Consider the following 26,952-nt stretch of genomic DNA (forward strand, 5'->3'; position numbering starts at 1 on the left):
TGATTACCGAAGGATTCCAGCAGGCTTCAGGAGCAGAGTGGACCCGCAGGTAAGCCAAGCATATCGAGAGCCAGGAGGAGACACTTGACAACACACACATGCACACGCGCACACGGCAGTGGCACTGGTTTGCTGGAGAACACTGCAGTGTGCTTCTCAGAGCTTTTCAGAGTTGATTGGTTAAACCCCAAGTACCATCATCTTTAAAAACGGGGCAGGGATTTCACATGCTAAGGAGGTCAGTAGGAATTGCTTTCAGCTGTTTTTATTTGGATTGAAAAGGGGCTCCGGTTCACAAGAGCACTTGTCAAGCAGCGTCAAACCCTAATCCGAGATACAGAGGTAAGTGGCATCCTGAGCTAGGGGTTGATTTCTCTTTCAACATTTGTAACATAAAAAGATACTGCCTTTTGGGGGTCAGAAGGCAGGGCCGGCCTCTGCCAACAAGACTGGGCCCAGAGCTGATCATTCAGCCAGATCAGAAGAGCGCTGTCCATTCCTCCAAGACGTCACACTGTCCATTCCTCCATGACATCACGCCCTTGCAAGTGCTGGTCCTTGTGCCAGGGAAGCCTTATCTCCTGATAACCTCAACCAGAAGCGGAGCACCATTCAAGAGCCAAGTTAGAGAGGAAACCACGGGCATCTGGGTCACAGCCTCAGCAGTCAGCAGCTGTGCGCCCTGGGACTAATGACCTAAGCTATCTGAGCTTCACTTCTTCATCTGCGAAATGCGGGAAGAGGTAAGTGCCCACGTCAAGGGAGGACTGAGTTAGGTGATGTGTGCAAAGCGATGAGCAAGGGAGTTGCCAACAAAGTTCTAATTAAATATCACATCGCTATGTGCTTTATCCAGCGCCCAACCCAAGCGGGGTTTTTCCTCCTTCCCGTGAACACCAGCATCACGTTTTCCGATCCTCGAATCCTCACTTGGTCCAACCATTTTAAATATTGGTCAAATATTACAGGCATTTGTGTAGGCAGCTCCTTTCACCCTGAAAGTTGCACCCAACAGCTTACTCGACATTCTATCCCACTTGATGGCCAACACATTGCTTTTCACACTGAAGATGTAAGTAAATATCTATTGAGTGAATACTGCCCATAGTTTAAAGGGGGGGTTGGCCATTAGTAGGTGACAGAAGGTGACACAGAGCAATTCTAGGTAGAATCTTCATCTGGTTATTCAGCATCAACGGCTGTTGTCAATGGGGGAGGGGGGTAAGATTCGAAAACTGGACCCTGAGACTTCCCTGGTGGTCCAGTGGTTAGGACTCTGAGCTTCCATTGCAGGGGGCATGGGTTCGATCCCTAGTTGGGGAACTAAGATCCCACAAGTCACGCAGTGAGGCCAAAAACAAACAAACAAGCAATAAAACCCCAAAAACCTGGACCCAGACTTAGGATACCCGTGCAAGAGGCTAGACAGAATGTGATGCACATGTGAATAATATATTACTATTTAACCAAACATTAATATACATTCAAATATGGGAAGGGATGCCTTTCTCTAAATATTTGTAGAGGGGAACTCCATCTGTGTCTGCTCTTCTGTGAATAATGGAGCAGATATTGGGGGCTGTTCCAGGGGGCACAGGACCAGGAGTGGCTGAGGCAGAGCTCTGGCTGAGAAAAGGGCCCCTTCTTTCATCAGGACAAGCTCTTGTGAACTGCAGCCAGCTGCGTGCCTCCATGGCAAGCCTCTGGGTACCAACAGCTCCCAGAAGTGAGTCAGGAACAGGCCCCGATGTTTGCCTTGGGCTTGTTCAGCCGGGTGACCTGGCTGCCACACTCTGCCCTCCACCAGGGACCACGGAAGATTACTCAGGGACTCTGACATCCCACATTTACAAGACGGAGAACCAAAGGGAACATGTGATCTGGCATCTCATTTGAACAGACTCAAACAAACTGACTGATAAGCCCTATTCCTCTGCTGTTGAAATGCTTACTACACTCCAACCACGATGCTGAGGCTCAGGGCAAGTGCACCAGCGAAGGCTGCCCTCAGGGAGCTTACAGGGAGGCACAAAGCCAGGTACACTGGTGTAAGGTGGCAGCCGCGAGAGCTGCTGTGGAGGAGGGGAATGATGGCACTCTGACCTGGTGATGGAAGGAGGAGGGCTGGCATCGGAGGTGAGGGAACCCCAGCGAATGGCCCAGAAACCCCAGCGCCTGAGCTAGTTCAAGAGGAACTAGGGAGGGAAAGCAAGCCAGGCAAAGGGAACAGCCAATGCAAGGTCCGATGTCTACAGGGTCCAGGGCATAATTTCTAGTTTGGGGGTGTTCAGAGGCTCAGCCAACTGTGGTGGCTTCCCTAAGAAAGGAAGTGGAGAATTCTAGCTGCTCTTACAAACCGCCCAGGATAGGGACTGCTGGTTTTCACTATGGGCAACACCTGCACAGTTTGGAGAGAAACAAACCAGAGGGGGAGTGATCTACCTTCACAATGACTCCAAAAAACTAGGAACCGATACGGCCAACCTCATTGGCCACATGAAACAAAGCCACTTGATGGGCTGTGAGTTTCATCACAATACTGTGTGTCTTTTCCTAAGTCACAGCATGAATGTGATCGCCACAAGCCCTCACACCTAGAGAGCGATGCCTCTGTGTCCGTCCCTAGTCTGACCTAATTATTATTACCCCACCTAATCCTCAAAATACCCCTATGAGACGGATAATGTTATTATAGCCTCTTTGGACATCAAGAGAGAACTAGGTACTGACGAAGAAGCTGGGATTCTAGCCCAGGTTGTATCGGCTTCACAGCCCAAATTTTTAATTGTCATGGCAGGCAGCAGTGGTCAAACTTCAGCAGGCATCAGGACCACCTCGAGGGCCTGTTAAAACACAGATGGCTGGGCCTCATGCCAAGCCCAGAGGTTCTGAATCAATAGATCTGGATGGCGGAGTGGGGAGGTTGGGTCTAAGAATTTGCATTTTTAACAAGTAACGGGATGCTGACGCTGCCTGTCCTAGGACAAATAGGCTTATTGCCCTATGGAGCACCAACCTCCACGTGTCATTTTACTTTACATCTGAGACAACCCTGAAGGTCAGCTTCCTAGGTCCTATTCTAAATAGGAGCTGGTTATAGGCAAGCTCTTAGAAAGTCCCATGCTGGTTTTCAAGAATGGATCCAAACATTTTTTTAAAACCCCACTAAACAGGTGCATATGTGAAGGGAAAGGAGGGCAGGGGGTGATGTCTAATGCGTAGCTATTGATAAATTAGCTGTACATCCCACAGCCTTATTTTAATGCAGAGGTGGTCTGTCTAGCCATGCAAAGGTAATTGTAATCTCTTCGGAACTGCGATATGCTTTTGCAAGAGCGTAATGCAAATGCACATCTCATTTTCTTAGAAAGGTAATAACAGGAGTTAAATATTTGAATGAATGCAAGCAGGGAATGATTGCTCTATAGCAAATTAGTTTACTTTATAAAAAAAGGAAAGAAAGAAATCATGCGATGCCCAAACTATACAATCTGCTTGTGTAACATAATATATCCCAGCCACAAATACATTCTTGAAGGAAAGGTTATTTAAAGCTGCTTTATCTTACTGCCCATTCCATGTGGAAAATAATATTTTTAATGCATTCAAATCTAGTTGTTTTTGAATGGATATCAGGTGGGTCCATAAACTCACTAGCATTTGTATAGAATTGTGCAGTGTATGTACACTGACATTTTCCTTGGGAAAATACATATTTTAATTAGATTATCAAAGGCATCTGTGACATCCCACTTTCTCCCCCCAAATTTAAGAACCACTGACTTAGAGTGTTTGTCTTTAAATGCACTCAATTAAGAGGCTTTTTTTTTTTTTTTATGTAAGAGGTTACATTTTTAAAACTGCCTGAGAATTTAAACAAGAATTCACGGCAAAACCAAAAAACCAAAAAAGCTAAAGACAATTCTGGAAAGTATTCTGGGGCTAGGTGATGATGACCTAATGTTTATGTTCGTCGAGAAACTTCCCAAGCATCAGATAATACAATCTGAGGATCAGATAATACAATCTGAGGATAAGACATTTATAAATTAAAACCAAAAAACGTGGTTGATTTACAGAAAGAAAGGTTTGCACACACTGTTCTAAAGGCTTCTTCAGGACCTAACCTGAAAGCACTCCCAAAGGCTCTGTGTATGGGCTTCATTTTTGCACTGAGCAACTGTAAGAAGTTTTTTCCTGGGATACCACCATATCTTTCTTGCACTTAGAGTAGCATATTCAGCTCAAAATACTTCTCATGGTAACTCTGAGAAGTTGTACATACATGTGACATAATTAATGACTTGAGAAAGTACAAAATGTCTTGCTCAAAAATATCCAGAGAGCCAAGATAAAAACCCTATAGCAAATGCTGGGTGCTTAACTTAGAATAATAATAATAATTTAAAAAATCTCCTATGGGTCTCTATATCCCTAGTCCCATACAATATGACTGGTACATAGTAGGCACTTGATAAGGTGCTGTTAATTAATTAATTAACTAATTAAGAACAAGAACTTGGTGAGGCCAACCTCATAGGGTTTTGTGGGGAGAGGATTGAGGTTTAGTTGCTGTCCTGTAACATCCGATGTTGTACTGAGTCTGGTGTATGTGTCTCTGACGCTTCTACCTTCCCAAATATGAGTCCTAGGAAGACAGACTGGACATGGTAGCCGTTTATCTAAACAGACTCCAGGAGCAAATGCAAGGAGAAATATGGATGACTTCGTCCATTTAGCTCTCCGAGACTGTTCACTAGTTAATATTTTATTTCCAATCTACAGATTCCTTAAACCACTGAAGTGCCTGTGTCCAAAGCCATCTCTGTGGCTTATGGGGAATGGAGGTCTGTGAACTGTAGGAGTCCCCCAGCCAATGGGTACGTGACTCATGGAAGGAAAGATATGGGTACTCAACATAAGCCAAAGGGGACCCTTGAGAAAGAGGGGAGTATGAGCAACTAATAAAATGTCAATAACCACATCAACAGCAACAACAGTAGCTCCAGTTCACTTAACACGTGCCATTTGATGGAACTGATTAAGTTGTAACCTTACCTGCATCTCCCTACTTCATCCTCTATCAACCCTACGGAGGCAGGTGTAGTCTTCACTCACCTGCTAAGGCAACTGTGCCTGCAGAGATTAAGTCAGCTACCCAGGGTAGTATGAGATAGAAGAGCAGGAGCTAATCTCATCTGCCCCATAGTCTGTGTCTTTATAGGATTGTAACAATCTTATAGACTGTGTAGACACTAGCTTTCTAACTCATCACCCATTCTCACTCAGTTAATGCTGGCAATCACTAAGGGGTTGGTTCGCCCAGGCTAGGGCTTTCCCCTCATTCCTGTGATCCCTGGTCCAAGTAGAGCCTTCCCCCCTGCCACCAGGAGTGATCATGAATTAATGTCCCAATAACTTTCTATTTAGCTATGTGAGAAAGAGGAGATAGGGCTCTTCATAACCTACATTGTTTACTTGCTGGGAGAAATTTCAGAAAATATCAGGACGTGGAGGGAAAAACCAAATCAGTAAAAGGAAATGTAAGAGCATCCTTAGTGAATCCTCCTGGGTGATTATCTTGACGTTGGATACTTCCAAGGGTCACTCAAGGCTTCACAAAGGTGGCCTTGGAGGTTCTGTGGATTTGTTTCAATCTCTCAGAAAAAAAAAAAAGGAAGCTATACATGGGCATAGGATAAATGACACATTCTTCGCTGCGATTTTAGTAACAGAGTATTCATATTGGATACTTCATGGAAAACAGAGGTTTAGGATGACAGATGTGTCTTCAATTGGTGACAATGGGCAAAATAGATTCTTCCTAAATAAATGCAGTAGTTTTTACGTGATGCCTTATAAAAAGATGGGGACCTCTGAGTATGAGGGAGCATCGCAGAATGAGAGCTTAATGTGGCAATTTAGGAAATGATTGGATTTTCTTTCTTTCGTTTTCTTTTTTGGTTTTAAACTTTTCAAAAAAAAATTTTTTTAACTGAAGTTTAATTGATTTACAATGGAAATGATTGGGTTTCTTCTCTCTCTGGAAGCTTTCTGGAACCCAAGCTGGTGCCCACTCAACACCCTATCTTATCACTTATCACATTTGTTGAAATTGTTAGCATCTATGGTGTTCCCTGTGCCTGACTGTGAGAAACTCCTCCAAAGGTGCAATGTGCCTCAGCATCCTTAGCGTAAGACAGTGCATCAGCTGAGAGAAGCAATTAACCGGACTGGAGGAAAGACAGTCAAATCTAGAAATCAGGAAACTAAAGAACTTTGAAGACAAACAGCTACAGGAAATCCACACTATTCCCGGGACCACCTGAATCCTGATCATGTCATCCTGGAAACAGAAATGGGTTTCCAACCTCTCTGCTACTTGCTTCCACTCAACATAGATCAGGGCGCTCTGGACTCCAGCCAATGTCTGCTGTGTCCTGCTCAGCTCTTTTCCTCTCCAAGATGGGCTGCCCCTCCCAGCCCCTTCCCCCATGGACTCCTTCAGCCTAAGCCAATGAAGGGAAAGGAACCTTCATTGAAGATACTGAGTTCACACATTTTCATTTTGTTGCAAAGCACTCCAGGCAGTTTGTAATCCAGCAAAACACCCAGGCAACTAGCTGAATTTCCTCCTTTTCAATCTTCTCTTATAGAACATGCACACATGGACACACACACCCTTAGCCCTTCTGAATTTCCTACTCTGCCCGTCTTGAGAATTTTCTCTTCCTACTAGGTGTGGTTTCAGAATTCCAACCATAATATTGCCAGTGAAGAGGCACAATTCACCATTATGACCAAAATGATGAGGAAGATCACTGGAATATTAAAATGAAATCATGTCCAAAGCAGTCACCAACAACGTGCTTCACCGCTTGGAGATGCCTGGTTCTCTCCCTGGCGAACGTGGCATTAGTTATACCCGGTTATTGCCAGCAAAGAGCAAGTTCATTATAAGTTAGCAAATTTCAATTTTACAGCAGGTGTGTTACTCTGAGATTTTTATAAATTGTTCACATGAGGATAAGCCATACAATTTTATTTTTTTCTGTTCAATAGAGTAGTGATATATTGAGGGTACATAGACCAAAAAGCGACAATTACCATCTACTAAGGTAAGATAATGATTTTCAGACAAACTAATGTGATATAAACAGGCAATTCTGCATTTACAGCTTATGAATCTTGCTTTCATGAGCCTAAAGGGTAACTTATTTTTTCTTCATAACTCATGATGTGACCTTGGGAATAACAAATCTTTGTTTCTGCCTTTTTGAATCTAAAAATGGGCTCGACACTGTGGGCTGGAGATAATGATCATACTAGCAATGATTCCTTACAGTACACCGTCAGATATATGAGGCTTAGGACACGCAGACACATTGTTTTGGAGGGTTGGGAGAATTTAAGGCCGATGCATCCTTGGTCCGTTATTATCCTCCACCTTTTCGGTAAAAAAACTCTAATGACAATACAGAAATAATAGACATTGTTTTATTTCTCTGCTTTTATTTTCCCTTCCTGATGATTTCATCAAATTTCACTTCTTAATATTCTTAACTTTGTTTCATTGCATTTGTTTTTAAAACACTTCAAATGCTCTACTTGGGAATGCGTTGAGATATGAATAAATAATGAACAAAGAGTGTTTCCCTTTGTCATCAGAATAGAGATGATCCAGGCTTATTCAGGTTTTCTAAAAGATGGATAAGCCAAAGAGCTATAGAAAATGCATTTAACCCTTTCACACAGTCCTGAATATAGCCAGATTCTTTCTAGAGGCCAGAAAGCCAGTGTCCTGGCCAGACTGTGCTGGGTATAGCTGAGTTTTCCTTTGAGCGGTACTACTGGCATTTGGGCCCCGTAACTCTTTGTGTTGGGGGGTGTGGTGGGAGGCCGTCCTGTCCTGTCCTGTGCATTGTAGGATTTTTAGCAGCAGCCCTGGCCTTCACCCAGTAGATGCTATCATAACAAACAAAAATGTCTCCAGACATTCCCAATGTCCCATGAGGACCACTGCCTTAGAGACTTCCCTCTCTCCGACTCCAGGGGGCCAGAATGTTCTAGGAGGATTCCTAACAGCAAGGCAGAACGGGTAGCACTCCAAGAAAGCAGCCCATTACACCAGTACCAATTTTTTTTTCTTCAGCATTCACCACCGTTCCTTGATATTCACTCGGCAATAGCAAAGTCCATGTACAGAAAGACCAAACGGGCCTTGGGGAACAAATCAATCTGCATTGTCCTCAGAGAGGGAAAAAGGAAGGCAAAGGCCATTTTGGAAAATCTAACTAAATGAGTCACTTCCAATTTCTTTGAACTTCAAGAGTTTGCGTTAGACTCGACACCTAATTTTCTCTTCTGGGCCAAAGGTTCATTCACCTTGAAGCACAAGATGTCTTTGGGGAGGGGGGCAAGACCGCCCCAGTGAATTGTACGTTTGAAACCCTCCTGTCCCTCCATCGAGGGATTCAAAGGGCAAATGTGATCCAACCTCCTTAATCACCAGATGTTTGCAATCATCAGAAAGACGTCTTGGGCTGTAACCATTTCTCTGTTCTCCAGCATTCAGTCTCAAAGAGAATTTACATAACAAAATGTGACATGTAGAATGCTTAAAGGCACCAACCATGACAAGACGAATTACACTCATTTTTCAAGACTCTTTGCAAGGTGCTGCACAGCAAGCGCGCGGGCTGCATGCCGGGCGGCTCCGGGGGGGCGCTCAAGACCGGCATGCGCTAGATCGCACGCAAGGGGTGCTGGTGCGGGAGGCCCGCCCGGGGCCGGGGGGCTGCCCCACTTACCCGCCGTAGGCCGGGATCGGGGGCGGGGGCGCCGCGGCCCGGAAGGTGTTGTACACGGTGCGGCCGCGGCCTCGCAGGTGCGCCCCTCGGTAGGCGGCCGCGGCGGTGGCGGCTGGATACGGGAAGCCGGGCACTGCGGGCGACAGGAGAGAGAAGAGCTTTCAGAGGCACTCCTGCCTTTGAGGGAACCACCCGCCCCTCCCCACCCCCACTCAGGACCCTTCTCCCCGCAGGCCAAGGCTGGACACCTGCCCCGCTTCCTTCTCAGAGTCAGGCTTCCAAAGGCGGGGAGGAGGGAGGAGACCCAGGTCTGATTCCAGAGAGGATGGGCTAGTTCAGCCCGTGGTCCCTGTGCCCAAGGTCAAGGACAGACCATTCTTAATAACGGGAGAAAAGCTCACTGCACAAACTTAAATTTTTAAAAAGGTATTGCAACAGATTGCAAGATGTATGTGCAGTGTGCTCTCAAATCTGTCTACCTATCACCCATCTATCCACATGCATACATATACACATATGCATAGTGCAATATATACGTGGATGAGCACACACTATGCATATGTGTATATGTACACATACATCTGTACAAGCATGTGTGCATGTGGAAGTGAATATATGTATATATGTGTATATACAATATACCTGGATGTTTGTGTGTACATACATGTACGCATGCATGTGTGTATGTGAATATGTATATGTGCATATTTATGTGTGTGTGCATATTTATATAGTTATATATACAAATTCATATACACACATATTTCAATGTGTTTGTAGTTATCTCTGGGGCTGAACTTCCAAGTAAATGTTAGTTGTCTGTTCATAGCTTTTCCCCAACCCATTTTCATTTTTTTTCCTTATTTTCCTTTATGTACCTATATAGCTTGTTAAAAATTTTAAATTGAAATACTGCATTCCTAGAGACAAGTGTACACAGCGTAGGTGTATGGGCCTCTCAGGCTCCAAGAAACAAATTATTACTAAGGTCCCATCAGCCCCCTAACCATTTATACAGCTTATAAAACCATTTCTACCACAAACATAATTGCAGAGAAGTGTGGGAATTCGACTCTGAAGGAAAGGGTTTGGGCAGGGTTTTCTTCCCTGGGGGAAAATTCTCTGAGCAGAATGACTTGGAGTCAGCAGGGAAAGTAAGCCTGATGCTTGAGATCCCTGATAATGAATATGGCTTCCTCTGCCTGGGGTGTCATTCCTCCTAGGATGTCTGCAAATCCTCAGGCATCAGGGCCCTTGAAGCCTTCAGAACACCACCTCTGCCTTCCTGCTCTTTCTGTCACTGAATCTCACTGCTCTCACCATGCTGGCCATGCCTGTCCCATCCCACTTAGCAGCAGGCACTGTTGCCCACACTGAATCCCGTGGAGGGGATGCTTTTTTAGGAAAATACTGTCCCAGGAGCTCTATATTAAAGGCTCAGAAAGTCCTAAGGTAAGGGAAGTGCATTAACACCATTAACCCAGAACCCCCAAGCTTCATTTTTCCAGGAACTCTAGTTTGCAGAATACCCAACCTCTCACAGGTATTGAGAGAAATCAGTCATTTATTACTTTACCTCTTCTATTCACCTGCCAGCTCCTTGAGGCCTCCCACCGTATCCCATTAATCTTTGTATCTCCCCACGCAAGGCTGGGAAGGACACAGCTCCTCTTGGCATCACAGGATCTTGGCATCACAGGACCATAAAGGCTCAGAGAGGCCTCACAGCCAAGGAAGCTCTTTCCCCGAGTTAACTCAGCACATCCAAGCTTCCCTCTGCCAGGATCTCTATTTTGCTGAATACCTAGCCTCTCACAGGGTGTTGTATTTCATATTATGTTAAACTTGCCTACATCCAAACGGCCGAGAAGGGCTTTTCCCCTCCCCGCTATCACGTTCAAGAGTAGAAGCCCTCCACCCAGAGAACACACTGGTGGTTGCCAAGGGGGAGGGGGCTGGGGGGGGGATGGAGTGGGAGGTAGGGGTTCGCAGATGCGAGCTTCTATATATAGAATGGATAAACAACAAGGTCCTACTGTATAGCACAGGGAACTACCTGCACTATCCTATGATAAACCATAATGGAAAAGAATAGTAAAAAAATAATGTATTGATATATATATAATATATAAAACTGAATAACTTTGTTGTACAGCAGAAATTAATGCAACACTGTAAATCAGCTATACTTCAATTAAAAGAAAAGGAAAGAAATAAAGAGTAGAAACCCTTCACCCCATCAATTCCCATTACTCGCAGAGTCCTTGGATAGAGTAGGTTTGCAGCTGCATGTGGGTGGCAAGGGGTGGGGAGAAGAAGGAAGTGGGATTTCCCACAGGAGCCATTCCCAATTCTATATTCATGGAATTGCATGGAGTGGAATATAACCCTTGACCCGGAAGTGAAGGCAGACTAGCTGTCATCTGGAATTCTTTGTGTGTTCTTGAATGGCCAACAGCTATCCTGTTTCGTGGATTCTACCATATCCTTCTGTGATGATGCTGGTAAATGCTAGGGTGGTAGAATCAAGCCAGAATGATTTTTATCTTTCTATTTATGTCTGAGAAGACCATCCAGGTTATTTCTTTTTTCTAATTGTCGTTCAAGACAAATCATACAGCAGTACTTAATTCTCAGCTTTCCAGCCCTCACCACCCATGTTTCCTGGCTGGTGTTTCAATTACTGTTCTTGAAATTGCAAAGAGGTGTCAACCTCAATGGGAAAAGCAGGGAAATCCTAATATCGTAAAAGCCCAAGAGTCATGAGATAGGAGATGTTGGCTTTAGGACTGGGGAGAAAATGAGCAAGCGTGCCTTTGACTCCAGCACTATCTTGCCACAGTTCAAATATTAAGTTTTCAGAGGAACACCTTGGATTTTGAAATAAAGCAAATGAAAAGTTCACAATCTGGCAGAGCAGCTGGCTGCCTGTGTGAGGAAACACAGTAATTACGCTGACCCATTCATTATCGCTGGCTACGCCATGGAGTGAGACAGACAAGATCCCTCTCAGCGACAAGCAGGTTTTACAATAATTCTTGGAGGATTTAGATGTTGAGATAGAACATGAAACAGAAGCTCAGCAGTAGAGCAAGGGGAACACAAGCTGCTAGAAGGGTAGAGCCAGGATGCCATTTTGTACCCCCTTTGCTGCAGGGAGAAAATATCCTTCTCGATGCAGGATAAGGGATTTGCAGGTCTTAATACCAGGCTCTTTGGGCTGCTCCAAGCAGGGCACATTAGAGGGATTCTTATTTTGTTAAAGGAACAAGGGAAGGACTGCACATCAACTTCCTGGGAGGCCAAGTACCCTTAGGTAAAATAAGGAGGTTCCATTGTAACAGGGGCTTCATGGAGAAGGCACATAAGTCTCCCAGATGGATGGTTTTCTAAACTATCCCTTTCTTGTTGCCGTCTAGAGCTGGCCAAGGGGTCTCTTAATGAAGTCTCTAGCTAGTCACCGTGATGGATGACTGTTCTCTTCTCTTCCCCTCTTTTCTTCCTCCCTCCCTTCCTCCAGAAAATAAGCAGGACCCTGTGGGGCTCCTGGGCACAAAAGCCTTTCTGTGTCCCCTTCCATGAGTTTCAACAGGCAGGTTCAAACAGTTGCTAATCAGGGAAGGGAGGGGTTGCGAAGACAAGGGAGGGGCCGTCAAGAGACAATAGTGCAGCCTTGGGGCAGGGTCCTGGTTCCCCCTCAAGGGATACATATAACAATATCTTTGAGCTGTTTTGCAGATACTGAAACCCCTGCCAGGTGGGAGAAGTTAACAGTATGCTGCTCACAAGCACGTAGACCCCAGAGGGGTTGGAACCAGAAGGTTGATGATGCTGACTCTCACTTACTACTTACTCACCACCAACCAATCAGAAGAAAGTCCACGAGCTGATCACGCCCTCCTCTTTGAACCGTTACTATAAAACTCCTCACTACCCTCCAGGTCAGGACACACAATTTTGAGGGCATTATCTCGCTGTGGCCCCTTTGCCTGGCAAAGCAATAAAGCTATTCTTTTCTACTTCACCCAAAACTCTGTCGCCAAGATGTAATTCGGTGTTGAGATACAGAGGCCAGATTAGGCGTCCATCCCTCCCTCCCACCCTTCCTCCCTCCTTCTCTTCCTCCCTTCCATTTATTGTCTAATCTCCTTCTGAAGAATGCTGCCATGAACCTTCCCGGCTGTACTAGCAATCAAGTAACTTGATTGATCAAGTAACAGAAGGAAAAAGACTCTCACCATTGCTAAAATGCAAGCTCCATGAGGACAGTGCTCTCCATCTGTTTTGCTATTTGATTTAGAAAACTGCCTGACACAGCAGCGCAGGTATCAGCTACCTAACACCATGCGTGGACACCCTTTGATGGTGAACCCATGTTAGTCTCCTTCTTTCTGGGACAGTAGAGGCCCTTCCTCTTCCTCTTCCACCTTCCATAATCCAGTCCTTTATACAAAGCACCCTGCCCAAGATTTGCAGATAAACAGTGTGCAAATAACACACCGGATCTCACTCATCTTTATAAAAACAATCACTACTCCCATACTTAGAAGGTGCTGTACTGGCCCAAAAATAGCAACCAGACTTGGAATATGTGTGATTCTGATAAAAAGGGAGACAACTTGGATAAACATACTGCACTGGGAAATACTGCCCACCCTCTATTCATTTAAATTCACATTTACTGCTGCACCGTGTCAGGGTATGGAGATTGGTTTCTACTTCTGGGGGAAAAGCAGGGTTCAGACGTTTTCCCCAGACAGGTGATGACTGTCTGGTCTATAAAAGGAACTCTGTCACGTTCCTCCCTTCATGGAACCCCACACAGCATTCCCTAGAAACCCAGCAAATCTCAGTCTCTGCGTGCAACACATGTGTGCCACAAGGAACAATGGAAAATAGCAATCGTTATAATCCCTAACACGCCTGACTTATAGCCGTGCCTTCTGTGTTTCTCCCCATCTCCATTAGAGGACGTTTCCCCCATGGCTGGTTTAGGACAGTGTGGCTTTCTCTTGCCAAATGGTCAATTTTAACGGCAAAAAACCCACAACTGTTTGTCAAGCTTCCTTTAGACTCACATGGGATGGCAGGAACTGATTTATTTATTTTTACTTGCCTACCAGGTGTGTTGGCTTATTGATCATGGTTAACTGCATATGTGAAGTGAATACTTAGATGATTCAGATATAGATTAAAACAAAACCAAAGTGGCTTTATCCTTGAACCATGTAGAAAGAATGTAATAGGGAAGAATAAGTCTGACTCCATGTTAGATCTGTTTCTTTCACTTAAACCTTTGTATTCTATTACTTTTGCTTCGATTTAAGAATGTTGTCTAGAGCCCGAAATAGACAGGATAGCCCATTCTCAAGGCTCTGACTTTTCAGGGTATAACACTTTTCCATTCATATAGAGATAAAAAGTTCAAAACAGAGAATAACATTTGTCTTGCTGGAGGTTTACAGGAACATCCTGACCTGACCTACCAGACAGCTAGGAGAACAAAGGATTCTGACACCAAGAAGTCTGCAACAACCAGCCACGCCCCCTCTCTCACCTTGGCTTTGTTGAAACCATTTGGGGAGTTTGGGGTTTTCTGAGCCACCCCTCTCCTTGCATGTCCTTGCAATAAAACTTCCTGTGCTCCAAACTCTGACATGTAGGTATTGTTTGGCCTCACTGTGCACTGAGCACATGAACTTGGGCTCAGTAACAAGAAGACATCTTAATTATGTGCTTATATTTCAGTGTGACACGTCTCTTTTGCTGAGTTATCATGTCCTCTATCAATACCCCAGTTCAGGAGTTTGGGTCCAGGAAGTGGGCAATAAATGTTTAATAAATCCAATGCAAAATGCCAAATGGAAACTCACAATGTCCTCTCCACTTCTGAGATGGAGTAAATCAATGCTAATAAAAGTCATCCACCTGTCACCCTGTCCAATATTTGTAAATGCCTCTTTGTTAATTAAAGAACAATGTTAGAAAGAAAAGACACCAAACTAGAGTTATTTCTGAAGGCCAACGCTGGAGTTTGATTTTTTTTTTTCTAGTTGAACTTCAAGTTAATAAGCATGTAAACAGACCGTCAATGGGGAACAATGGAAAGTATTAAGGCTGCTTTGTGGATACAAAATAAATCCTTAGTTCCTGGCATGAGGGAGACAAGGAACTGGAAAAAAAAAAAAAACATAGGTTCATTATACTGGAAAGGTTTCCTCTTAAACCTGAACCAGCATGAATCAAAGTGAAAAATCTGGTATCACTGCAACGAAAATTGGATTTAACTCATAAGCTAAAAATGAGTTTCTCTCAAAGAAAACACGGCAAAAGCTTCTGGAGCAAATACCAATTGCACATCTTGTTGACACATCAACATCCGCAGCCCACCCACTCCCAACCTTCGGCTAGATTTATATCCAGAGCATATTGGGAGGAGGTTAGCAGAGTAGCCATCTCAGTTCTCGGCAATAAGGAGTTCTCCTCCGCCAATGAACTCAATGAAACGGAAACTTTAGGAATGTAACCAGAGGCGTGCTGTGAGGTGCTCAACTACCAAGGCAAATCAACATTTTAAAACAGAAGATGTGTGGGTGTATCAACCCCGCCAAATGGGCCATTTACCAAAGTGTCAACTGCTGATTGCCTTTCTCCCCGCAAAGACAAAGCCTCCACCTCCTACCTCCGACCAGCTCTGCCTTCAATGTATTTACGGTGAGGAACACGTGATCGCCCCCCACTCACCCCCCTCCCCGGTCTCTTTTACGAATGTGGTGCTTATCTTCGAAAATAAACACAAATGAGATCATCTCAGCAGCCCGGAAATCCCGAGAGAAGATACACAAAACCAGTGGAAAATACTTGAGGGTTATAAACTGCATATTAAAGTTTTAGAGCTCCAGGAGAGATGGAAGAGTAGCAGATGCAAAACCCGACAGGGGGGCAGATTCTGCATCAAAGCCATAAAAATATACAACTGCTTTAACGGGCAATTATTCTTTGCATTTGTGCACGGGTTTGAATTTGCATGAGGTTGCCAGATGCCCTGAAAAGGTGTGCCTTTAGGATGGTAGGCGGGGTGGAGGGGCGCGGGGTGGGGGGGCTCTCTCTTTGTCTGCTCTTCCTCTCCTTTGCTTCGTAAATGCCACCCTTCCCCCACCCTTGAAATGTTTTAAGATAGAGATGTTCATGCTCATTTGGGGTTGAATTGTTCCGTGGGTAATTTACAGTAGGAAATATTCACTTACACAATTCTGGGGGTGCAGACGAGGTTTCAACAGCAGGTTCACGGTTCTACAGGATTCCCCTTGAGGGAACTCCCGTTCCATAAGCTGGACCATAAATTAAGATGTGGCATAATAGGTAACATACCGAGGTGAAATAAACAGCCAGCTATAGCTCCATTTCACAGGCACAGCACTGTATGATAAACCTCACAATGCACTGTCCAAAAAAAAAAAAAAAAAAAAAAAAAAAACCCAAAAAACCTGATGGTTTTTTTCCAAATGGCAAAAATGTTTGCACATTTTTGCAAGACAAATCTCAAAGAAAGGTACATAAAATTGGTTTGTAGCACAGAATTTATACACAACTAGGTCACTATCTTTAAATGGCATTAAATGGAAAACGTAATATGATGGACCATATTTAGTTCTAGGTCAAAATCAAAATGGAAAGGCTTTCAATTTGGTTGAAATTTAGTCATTTCAAGGTTTGGGGGTAAAAAGGGAGTGTTCCATCCATGCAGTCATCTACAAAAAGACCAAAATGGCCACTCAATTTGTTGGGCTCTCTGGTTCTCATATGCACATATATTTATCCCTGAAATGCACATTTGGAATCGGCTTTTGTTTCATTTTAAAATGCATGTTGATATTAAATACTGCTGTTTAGAAGTGAATAAATCTACATTTTGGACAAACAGTTCCTTATAGGACATCCTCATTTGAAATGCATTGAATAGGAAAACAAAAATTTCTAATTAATGTACAAGTCTAATCACCATTCTCCACATGGAAGAGTAATTTTTCACTGTTCATTTGCTCGGTTTAATCTCAAAACTGACATAACAGAAATGCAATGTCCTATAAATCTCCACTCATTTGTTTCTTTAATATTCATATTCCATTGAACTGCAGCTGCTTGTTGCTGCAGCCTATTACAACTTGCAAAAGTGTCGATAAAAATATTATGAAAGGCAAGATGTGTTTCTTCCTGGCTGCATGTGCCATTTATTTGGGGAAAGACAATAAATGGCTCGTGGATTGTCCCCCCGGCCTGCTGCTCGGTGGGTGATTAGTGATTAATTACCTGGCAGCAAATTGACATGGCACGAGGAAATTGACACAGCCCTGATTAATTAACTTTTTATGGGTGGTAGTTACTCACAAAACATTGTGCACCATAATTGAATCTCTTTACATAACGTCATGGTACAAAAGTTTTAGTCAAATCCAAATTAGCCAGAAGTTTCTAGGCTGTTATAGGTCTGATGAGGATGCATCGAAGGCATTGGCAAGCACTTGAATTTGGAGACTGAGGCACATTTTTGAAAGGAAAAAAGATGGGGACATTGTGCTGGCTTGATTGCCTGAGATGAATTTATTGGCCTAACTCTTTACTGTATGAGGCTAAAAGGCCTCATTTTCCTCTAGCCTCCTCTGACTGCTGTTTCTCAGTGATAAAGATTCTCGCCTTTGTCCAGTCTCTAAACATCGATTCTCTAATTCAATTCTTGGTTCCAGCAACAGCTCTTCCTTCAAAGGCCTTTCCTCTCAGTTTTACCCCACACTTCCCAACACGGCCACTGTCACCATCATACCACTCCTTTTTTTCCCCTTCACTTACCATCTTCTACCACCTCATCTGATCGCAACTTCGTTACCTATCTCTCTTTTGGGGTGTCCTGAGGACTTCATTTTGGTCCATACTGTGTCTCCAACACACAGAGGATTACCTGGTCCCAGGTAACGGCTGAAATGTTTATGCATTATATCGTCAGATAAACTGAGGATGCCATATAGTAGGTCCGTTACAGAGGAAAGATGATTGACAGTTCTTGAACCTGTGAGAGTCGCTAAGGTGCTGCTTACGAAGGATGCCTATTTTAAGAGAAACTTTAATGAGGACGTTAGCGGTGAGTGACTCTGGACCTCACTTGTCTAAAAGTTCAGGCTGTGATAACTGAAATAATCCAAGCAAAGTCATGATTACAGTTGGCATAATTCCATCCTCTTGTACTCCATTATCAGATGGAGGAGATTCTGCTGTACAAGGAACCAGCTGCTAGTCACTAACCCACAGATTAACTCACAATCTCGTCACAAAACCACACGAACCAGTTCTTATTTTGATCTTCACTTCCTGGCGGGGAAATGAAGATAGAGAGCAGCTCGGAAGCTCTCCGATGATCTGAACCCAGGCAGCCTGACACTAGACCTGTCATCTTATCTATCACACAAGACAGCTAGAACGAAAGCATACCACGTCATCTTTGAGCAAAAACTCTCTACTTCCACTCTCCCCACACTGCGTAGAGGCTCTCAATTTGTACTTCCCTACTAGTGTCTGGACAAGCTACTCCATCACCTCCCTCTATCCATACCACATCCAAGAGAACCAGCCCCGATTCATCATGGGCAGAGTTAATTTGCAGAGCAACCTGTTGATAAGCCTCCCTGAGACCTTGTTGGGGGCCAAGGGGTAGGGGAGGGGGGCGGGTGCCATTTCTTCCATTCTATATTTATGTTCTGAGATTTCAAGACACCTGAAAGGGCTTTGCTCCTTCTCTGTTAATCGGACACAAGCCATGGGGATCACTCCTAATTCATGTTCATGATGAGAGTCCAAGGCAAGCTGTTTTCCTTCTCCACTGGGGTTGATCTCCACATCTGAATGTGAGCTGGCATCAGAGGGGTTGTATACAATCCCCAAATGTGGGGGAAGATGGACTCTCCCAGCGGTGGGGATCTGGGTTATAATAGTATAACCCAGTTACCGTCAAAATAATGAGCTCCTTATCACTAAACTCAACTAGAAATTTTCTCCAAGATTTGGCAGATGCGAGTAGAAGCTTTCAGGATATTTGGGGATGTTGCACTTTCTTCTGTATACAATCTATTGGTTAATACCGTTATCAAATATCACTTGACTCACAACTTGGTTGGAAATAGACTCTTCCTTGGAAAGAAATGAGTCATCTAGGTAAAAAAAAAATTAAAAATGCAATGCAGACACAGGGATGGACCCTGAGCAGTGAGATTGGTTTTCCTAAAGCAGACATGTTTCTGAACTTAACAAATTCAAAAAGCCACAACAAACCCCCCTACACAATGCTCACACACATGACTATTCTTTGATCGCTTAGGTCTTTGGGATTTTGAATGAGGACAGCAGCCTCAGTTTTTATCTGATTGCCACGTGATTCCTGCTTAGCTCCTGAACTTAGCGGCTGTCTCTTTTCTCCCAGGTTACAAATGGTCCATTTAATCCAACAGACCTGTGGGAAGTGCCAGGGCTGCTGAAATGCGCAGTGATAGGCTTTTTCTGTGCAAAAGACCTATTTGTGATCTGTCTACTCACAGGTATTGACATTACCCCTGCGGGCAGGATCTTTGTAACAGTTCATTCAGCAAAAGGAGAATGAATCTCCATCTCGGAGTGTTTAACTCAGCAGGACCTCAGAGGGCATTTGCAAAAGTGCTTTCTGTCCTTTGAAGGAACATCGGAGACAAAGCCGTGAGATGCTGAGATCTATTGTAATTTGGATGAAACAATTTACCATCATCTATTCGTTTGACAAAAACCTGTACCGGTGTCAATGTAGCTTTTTTCGGGCAGCCATGGAGAAAAAAAAAAGGCTAATAATTTATATAAATAATTACCTTATCGAGTGCATACACACAGTAAAAGTTCAATTGTTAAATGATTCACAATCTATCTAACAGCTGGCTGAAACAGCAAGCTCTGTGAATTGCCTCTCCAGGTAGGAAGGAGGGCAAGTGAGATAAATGAGCTTCCCTATGCTGGGCTGGATTTCCCATGGTCCTCTAGGGCTGCTGGGGCTCCATGAACATGAGACCCCCGGAGGGGGTTGGCCGTGGCTCACGGGATAGGGATGCAATGCAAAAGCATCATTCATTTCACTTCCAGCCATCACTGTGTATAGAGCTGGTCGGTTTGTGTTGAGGCCCATCTGATCTTGAGAGCCAGCTTCCAGACTTGAAAACTGAGTCCTGATCTTTCGAGCAACACCCCGAGCAAACCTGGAGGACAGGTGCTATCTGGACCCCGGGATTACCTCCCTGATATCCCAGCTGGAGCCCTCCCCAAACACCCACATAGAACAGACTGAAGGAAGACCATTCAGAAATGGTCCAGTTGTCCAGGCACTAGACTAACATAAACCTTCCAAACCAGCTTTTTTGGTGAACTTTCAAAAGTGCCTGGAGAAGATGGCTTCTAAGAAAGAAAAGGAAAGAATAGCCATTTGTTTGAGGAGCTGCAACGCCTCAAGCAGCCTGAAAGTCTTTTTACACAAGAATTTCATTTAATGCTCACAGGTAAGCAGGTATTCATGAAGATGTTCATGGCAAAAAGACTTGGCCAAGGTCACACTGCTAGTGTACCATGACGATTAGGACCCAGCTCTGCCTGAATCCAGCTCTTCTCCTACAAATTTTGTATTGCTTCAGGAGAATTTTGTAAAACTAATACTGAGGACTAAGATTTGCTGACAAAAAAAAGATCTTTGGGAAATGTTTCTTAGATCCCTATAGCAATGACCAAGGGTGGGGATGATATATATCCTTGGGCAGGTGTGCCCATAGAGGGGGCTCTTGTATGTTTGTTTGTTACACAAAAGGCAATCAGGTGTCAAGAGCCTACAGGGCATGCAAACCAAACCCAAGGAGATGGATCTAAAATATGTGGTGTGTTATTTGGTCCTGAAAATGGCCTTTTGTTAACACTCCCCCCACCACCGAGTTCCCCAGTAGCAATAAAATAGCTCTTGGAATGTCAGTACTTTCACGTGAATGAACACATGATTTAAGACAGTGGTGTTTCTGGAGTTCTAGTGAAGTTAAGTGTTTGAATGATTGTGTTTACATGAACTATACCAGGCTCCTTCCCCTCCGGTGGGAGGTAAGCTCAGCCTCCTTTCATGCATCTTTGCACTGCATGGGGAGATTTGCTTTTGAAGAGAAATAAGGCAAGGGAAGGAGGGGCCACCTCTGTGGTTGGACACGTTTCTATGCAAGAAACACCAAGCGCCCCCGCTCCAGGGCTTGAATTATATGAGTGTCATTGGTGGTTCTTACTTCCCTACTAAGCCAGTGGTCCCCAGCCTTTTTGGCACGAGGGACCAGTTTGGTGGAAGACAATTTTTCCACGGATCAGTGGCGGGGGCAGGGGTGGAGATGGTTCAGGGGGTAATGCGAGCGATGGGGAGCCGCAGATGAAGCTTCGCTCACTTGCTGCTTACTGTCTGCTGTGTGGCCCGGTTCCTAGCAGGCCGAGGACCGGTACTGGTCCGCGGCCCAGGGGGTGAGGACCCCTGTACTAAGCTGTTCAGTCCCAGCTGTGCAGACTTGGACAGGGCTTGGCTCCATTTACAAAGCCAGGTTCCCTAAACACATACACCTGCACCCCCTTATCTTGCAGGAATCAAACAGGATCTTATCTTTGGCCCCTGCAAATTTCATGTTCAGAGCTCTGAACTCAGAAGAGAATTTTTTTTTTCCCATTTTAAATCCACATTAGAGAAAGACAAATATCATATGAAATCACTTCTATGGGGAATCTAAAAAAATGATGCAAATGAACTTATTTACAAAGCAGAAATAGACTCACAGACATAGAAAACAAACTTATGGTTACCAAAGGGGAAAGGGGGTGGGAGAGGGATAAATTAGGAGTTTGAGATTAACAGATACACACCACTATGTATAAAATAGATAACCAACAAGAACCTACTGTATAGCACAGGGAACTATATTTAATATCTTGTAATAACCTATAATGGAAAAGAATCTGAAAAGGAATATATATATTATATATAAAACTGAATCTGAAAAATAATACATATTTTATATATATTATATATAAGTGAATCTGAAAAGAATATATATATTCTATATATTATATATACATAACTGAATCTTAAAAAGAATATATATATAATTATATGTTTATATGTATATAACTGAATCACTTTGCTGTACACCTAAAATGTTATAAATCAACTATACTTTAATAAAAAAATAAAAGTTTTAAAAAAAGAGTGAAGAACAAATATTAGTAAAAAACAAACAAAGCCACATTAGTTTGAGAAAGCAAATAAAGTGCAGATGAGTGCTTAAACAATTAATTCTTCAAATAAGCTTTTCACCCATTGAAGAATTTCCCTCTGGCCTCTGCCGAGGGCTGGGGGAAGATGAGCATGGTCATGGTCGAGGAGTTTAATGTGGGCGCTGCACCAGGCCGTGTGTGGATCCTCTTAAGAAAAAGTAGTTTCTGTCAATGTTATCACAGGACTTGGGGTTTCCAGGGAATTCCCCCAGAACAACTGCCTCACTGCCTTTCAAAAACATCTCATCTCGGCCTCGTTCTCTGGCTGTGCACGCGCCGGGATCCCAGGGCAACGTAGTTTATTGTTTTAATATCTGTTTGACACAAAGCAAACCATTCTCCAGTGACTCCTTATCTGTCACATGTATTTCTGTGCAAGAAATATCAAGACGAATAAGATGTTTGGGGGCACACCACGGGATGGTAGTTTTTGCAATTGGCAGCCTTTTGCAGCAGCAAGACCCCCACTGAAAAAGACAAAAGTCCCCCTTCTGCATGGAGATTAATAACCAAAGTGCTGGGAGAGCAGCTGCCTGAATTGTGGCTTCTTCTCTGCAGAGTCTTCCCTGTGAACAACTGAGGGTGTTCAACCACTGCTTTATAAGAATTTTCCTGAAGTTGGTAGAAAGAAAGAAAGAGAGAGAGAGAGAGAGAGAGAGAAAGAAAGATAGGAAGGAAGGAAGAAAGTAAGCAGGGAGGGAGGGAGGGAGGGAGGAAGGAAGGAAGGAGGGAAGGAAGAACACAACAGTAACAACGAAGTGGTCTGTGACTGTGAGTCAGGCAGATTAACCACAGATGTTGGTAAAGGAGCTAATCCGCTCGGGGGTGGGTGGGGGAGGTAGAGGCAAGGACTGAAAATACAACTGAACCTGTTCTGAAAACTCGTGTCCATATGGAATAAGTAAGTTAACATAAGAGCTAGTAAAAAACTCTTAAAACCACCTGTTAATAAGTCAAGAGATGTGCTGGGCCATCAGAAAACAGGGCAGAGGAAGCAAAGCAAAGAGATGGTGCTTCAGGACTGCAGAATGAATGGTTCCTGGAGTCCATCCATCAGTAAGTGTAGCTGGACGGCTGTGTCCAACTGTGGACAATCACTGATCATTAAGTCAGGCATGTGCTATGATCGAGGCAACAGGCAGAGCCTGGCACACAGTAGGTGCCTCACAATCTCTCCATCCGTGGGCTCAATGAGGGAAATAGGATTTCAGTAGCCAAGTGTGTCTCTAGAGCCAAATGATGGTGAAAGCAGTGATACTTAGTTCACCTTCCAAGAGGTATTCAGAAGGCAGTGTTGACAGTGGGTAAGTCTCCTGTTGGGTGCAGCCTCCCAACTACCCCTGAGTACTGTGTTTGCAATTCTGAAATCTCAGCATTATGTATCCGTCTATTTTCTGTCTTGCCCACAAGAATGTGGATGCTGCAGATGCTGACTTGTGGATGTATGGTTCACGGGGTACTGCAGTATGTAGAATGGAGCCTGGCGTAGAAAGAACTTGATAAAGATGGGTTGAATGAAGTCATGCATTTTCACCCCCCTCTCCCCCATCAAAGGACTGAAAGAATGACTAAAGACTGGAAGGAATTATTTCAGAGATGATGATAAGGGGACTTAGGTATGTTGACACCATAATGCTGAGCCATAGACGTGGGAAAAGCCAGCCACTGATTCCTGATTAGAAGGATGCAGTCCGGAGGACCTTTCGGACCGGCCTTGTTGGAAGTGTGTGGGAGGAAACAGAAGGAGCCCAGGCAGAAGTTGAGGGATCCTGGGTACCTAGACAGAGTTGCACCATTTATCCCAGGGAAACTAGGGCAGGTCATAGAGAAGTCCAGCAGCTCCAAAATCATGGCTCCAAATCCAGCTCTATTTCTTTGTGTTTATTGTGAGAGCAAAGCTAAGTCAATCCATTGTATCTACACTGAATTTATGCATATATCTTACTTTACTATGGACCAGGAAAAGGGTATCCTCTTTATGTGCCTTACCTGACATTATTTGTTTTAAAATACGATAAAATGGCACAAAATGCAAAAGGTACACCACACTGCACATAAAAAGAAGTCTCCTTTTACCTCCACCCCCAGGTAGCCAGCTGACCTGTGTCCTGCCCTTTAAAGGAGAATGATGGCCTGACAAAGGGGTTGGTAAACAAATCTGGCACAAAGACTGCTTTTGTAAATAAACTGCTATGGGAAGTCCAGCCACACCTATTCATTTAGGTATTGTCTGTGGCTACCTTCAAGCTATAAGGACAGAGTTGAGTAGTTGCAGTGGAGACCAGGTGGGACATAGGACTGGAAATATTGACTATCTGGCTTTTCAAAGAACAGTTGTGCCAACCCCCTGGCCAGACAGATCAGACAGGGGGAAAAAGGACTCTCCAGAGATCTTGGGATGGAAAGGAGTAAGCACAACGTTGGGGCTTGAATGCAGAGACCGGACAGCTGTCTAGAGGATCCACCTGACCTCTCTCTGCTCAGACTTTCCAGGAGCAGAGCAAGGAGCCTCTGGTGTGTAAGTTTAGAGACTAGTAAGGATGGAAGGCCCGGGATTCAGTTAGGCTGGTTCAAAGTTGATCCAGCTGAGTGACCGTGGCCAGTTCTTCAATCCCTCGAAGACTAAAATTCCTCATGTGAAAAGGGGGCATGATAATAATAATGCCTATTTCATAGTTTTCTTGTGAGGATTAAGTGAGAACATTCATGTGAAGGGCTTAGCAGAATGCTTAACGTATAGTAAGTGCTCAAAAACCATTGCTTATTATTATCATTATGATTATTTTATTTTTTTATTATTTCAGGGCTGGAACTAGGCCTCACCTTGGGCATAAAATGTAAGGGGGAGAGGGCACCAAACCCCCCAGGATTAGGATAAATCATATTTTAATGCAATTTTTTAAAAAGTTAAAATGATTATTAAAAAATCCATGATGAACAGACTCTCAAAATTTAAATAAAGAAGTGCTGGGCTGAGCCATATTGGATCCTACAGCAAAAGAAAAATGAATAATATTCATCCTGATGGAAAATTTTGATATTTTGTTGATCATGGATCTTTTTCCATTAAGTCCCCTACATACGAATGGGTTCTGTTCTGAGGGCGAGTTTGTAAGTCCAATTTGTTCGTAAGTCCAACAAAATTAACCTAGATACCCAACTCACACAATCGGCTATATACCACTGCTTTTACTCTTGCTTCCCGACATCCTGGGCTTGAAATAAAGATACTGTACTACTGTACTCTACACAGTACTGTACAGTAAAGTACACAAAAGCACAGCCACTTGTAGAGGATGCACGCATGTGACAATGTACGCCAGACACATGAACTACGTTATGTAATTGGACATGCGAACGCACGTTTGCATCTTTGAAAGTTCGAAACTTGAAGGTTCGTGTGTAGGGGAATTACTGTATTGCGTTAAAATGTTATTTATCTTGATGACTGAGTTTTTTGGTGCCTCTTTAAATTTTGTCTGAAGTGAGTGCGTCACTTGCCTTGCCCCAGCACTGATTATTATTCTTTTAAGCGATTCCTCCAGAAAATATTAGAAAAAGCCTCTCGGAGGCCACCACGAAATTTGAGTTACCAGAAGAGAGACAAAAAAGGGCACCGTTTTTAAATCAATGAATCAGTAACACAGTGACCTGTTCATGCACCTTCTATTAACTGAACTCCACCTACTGACATCTTCTGTGTTGGGCAGAAGAAAGAGGAAGCCATCAATTAATTTACGCTGTTACTTTAATTACAGAAAGCAATGGAAATTCTATCAATTACCTAAAAGTAGAACAGGGCAGGCATGTTTCTGCCACTTAAATCATTGTTTTATGAATTCCACATAATTACTTCCATAAAATCTGCAATCAATACATCAATTAAAACTTTGCCATTACACTTGCCCTTGAGTTTCATAAAAGTTAATCAAGGAGAAGATGCTTTTGCATTTTGATAACATTTAGGTTCTTGAGCATTTGCCTGGGATATCAGATATTTTTTTTTCTGTAGTCAGTGGTGAAAATATCCAGGGGGAATTAACAGTCATCTTCCTTTTAATTTACGATTTGTCCTTACATGGATCTAAAAATTCAGCCATGGCTTCTGTGGAAGTGTGTGAAAATACACCTGTTTGCATGGATAAGCATATGGGACCATATAGAAATTTCTGTTGGAAAATGTTTTTCTGGCCCTTGACAAATAAAAGTGGCACCTGTGTGTCAAGGGACTTGCTATGGACTGAATTGTCTCTCCCCCGAATTCACAAGATGATGCCCTAACTCCCATTGTGATGGTATATGAAGATGGGGGCCTTTGGAAAGTGATTAAGCTTAGATGAGGCCTTGGGGGTGGGGCCCTCATGAAGGGATTAGTGTTCTTATAAGAAGAGATACCTGAAAGCTTGCTGTCTCTGCCATGTGAGGCAACCATCTGTGAGCCAGGAAGAAAGTTCTCATCAGAACTGACCATGCTGGCACCCTGATCTCAGACTTCCAGTCTCCAGAACCGCGAGAAATAAATTTCTGTTGTTTCAGCTGCCCAACCTATGGTATTTTGTTACGGCAGTCGAGAAAACTATACGGAGCTAAATAAAACTTGCTCCTGGCAGGGATTTTGTCATTTAAAATTATGTCTAAAGCTGGTAACAAAAGGAAGGACAGATACATTTACCTATACTATTAAAAATGTAGAGTGAAATGGAAGCAGAATTAAATGGCCAACACAGGAATTATGTTTGTAACATCTATGGTACTCATAGATAATGTCCCTCATGAATAATTTCCTCTCGAT

The 26,952-nt window shown here is 43.6% G+C and overlaps 1 protein-coding gene across 2 annotated transcripts in view; it reads right to left on the bottom strand.

Moving 5' to 3' along the window:
* The window catches only part of RBFOX1 (RNA binding fox-1 homolog 1), a gene marked incomplete at its 3' end in the record, with an annotated part of 187,416 nt that overhangs the window by 47,113 nt on the left and 113,351 nt on the right, over window positions 1-26,952 (bottom strand). For both annotated transcript variants that reach the window (XM_081255267.1, XM_081255268.1), the window contains exon 9: window positions 8,811-8,943. In XM_081255267.1, the coding sequence (XP_081111393.1) occupies window positions 8,811-8,943 (133 nt within the window). The remainder of the gene's footprint in view (window positions 1-8,810; window positions 8,944-26,952) is intronic.

This window comes from Mesoplodon bidens (assembly GCF_964165515.1).
Source record: "Mesoplodon bidens genome assembly, chromosome: 15".
Taxonomy (NCBI): Eukaryota; Metazoa; Chordata; class Mammalia; order Artiodactyla; family Ziphiidae; genus Mesoplodon; species Mesoplodon bidens.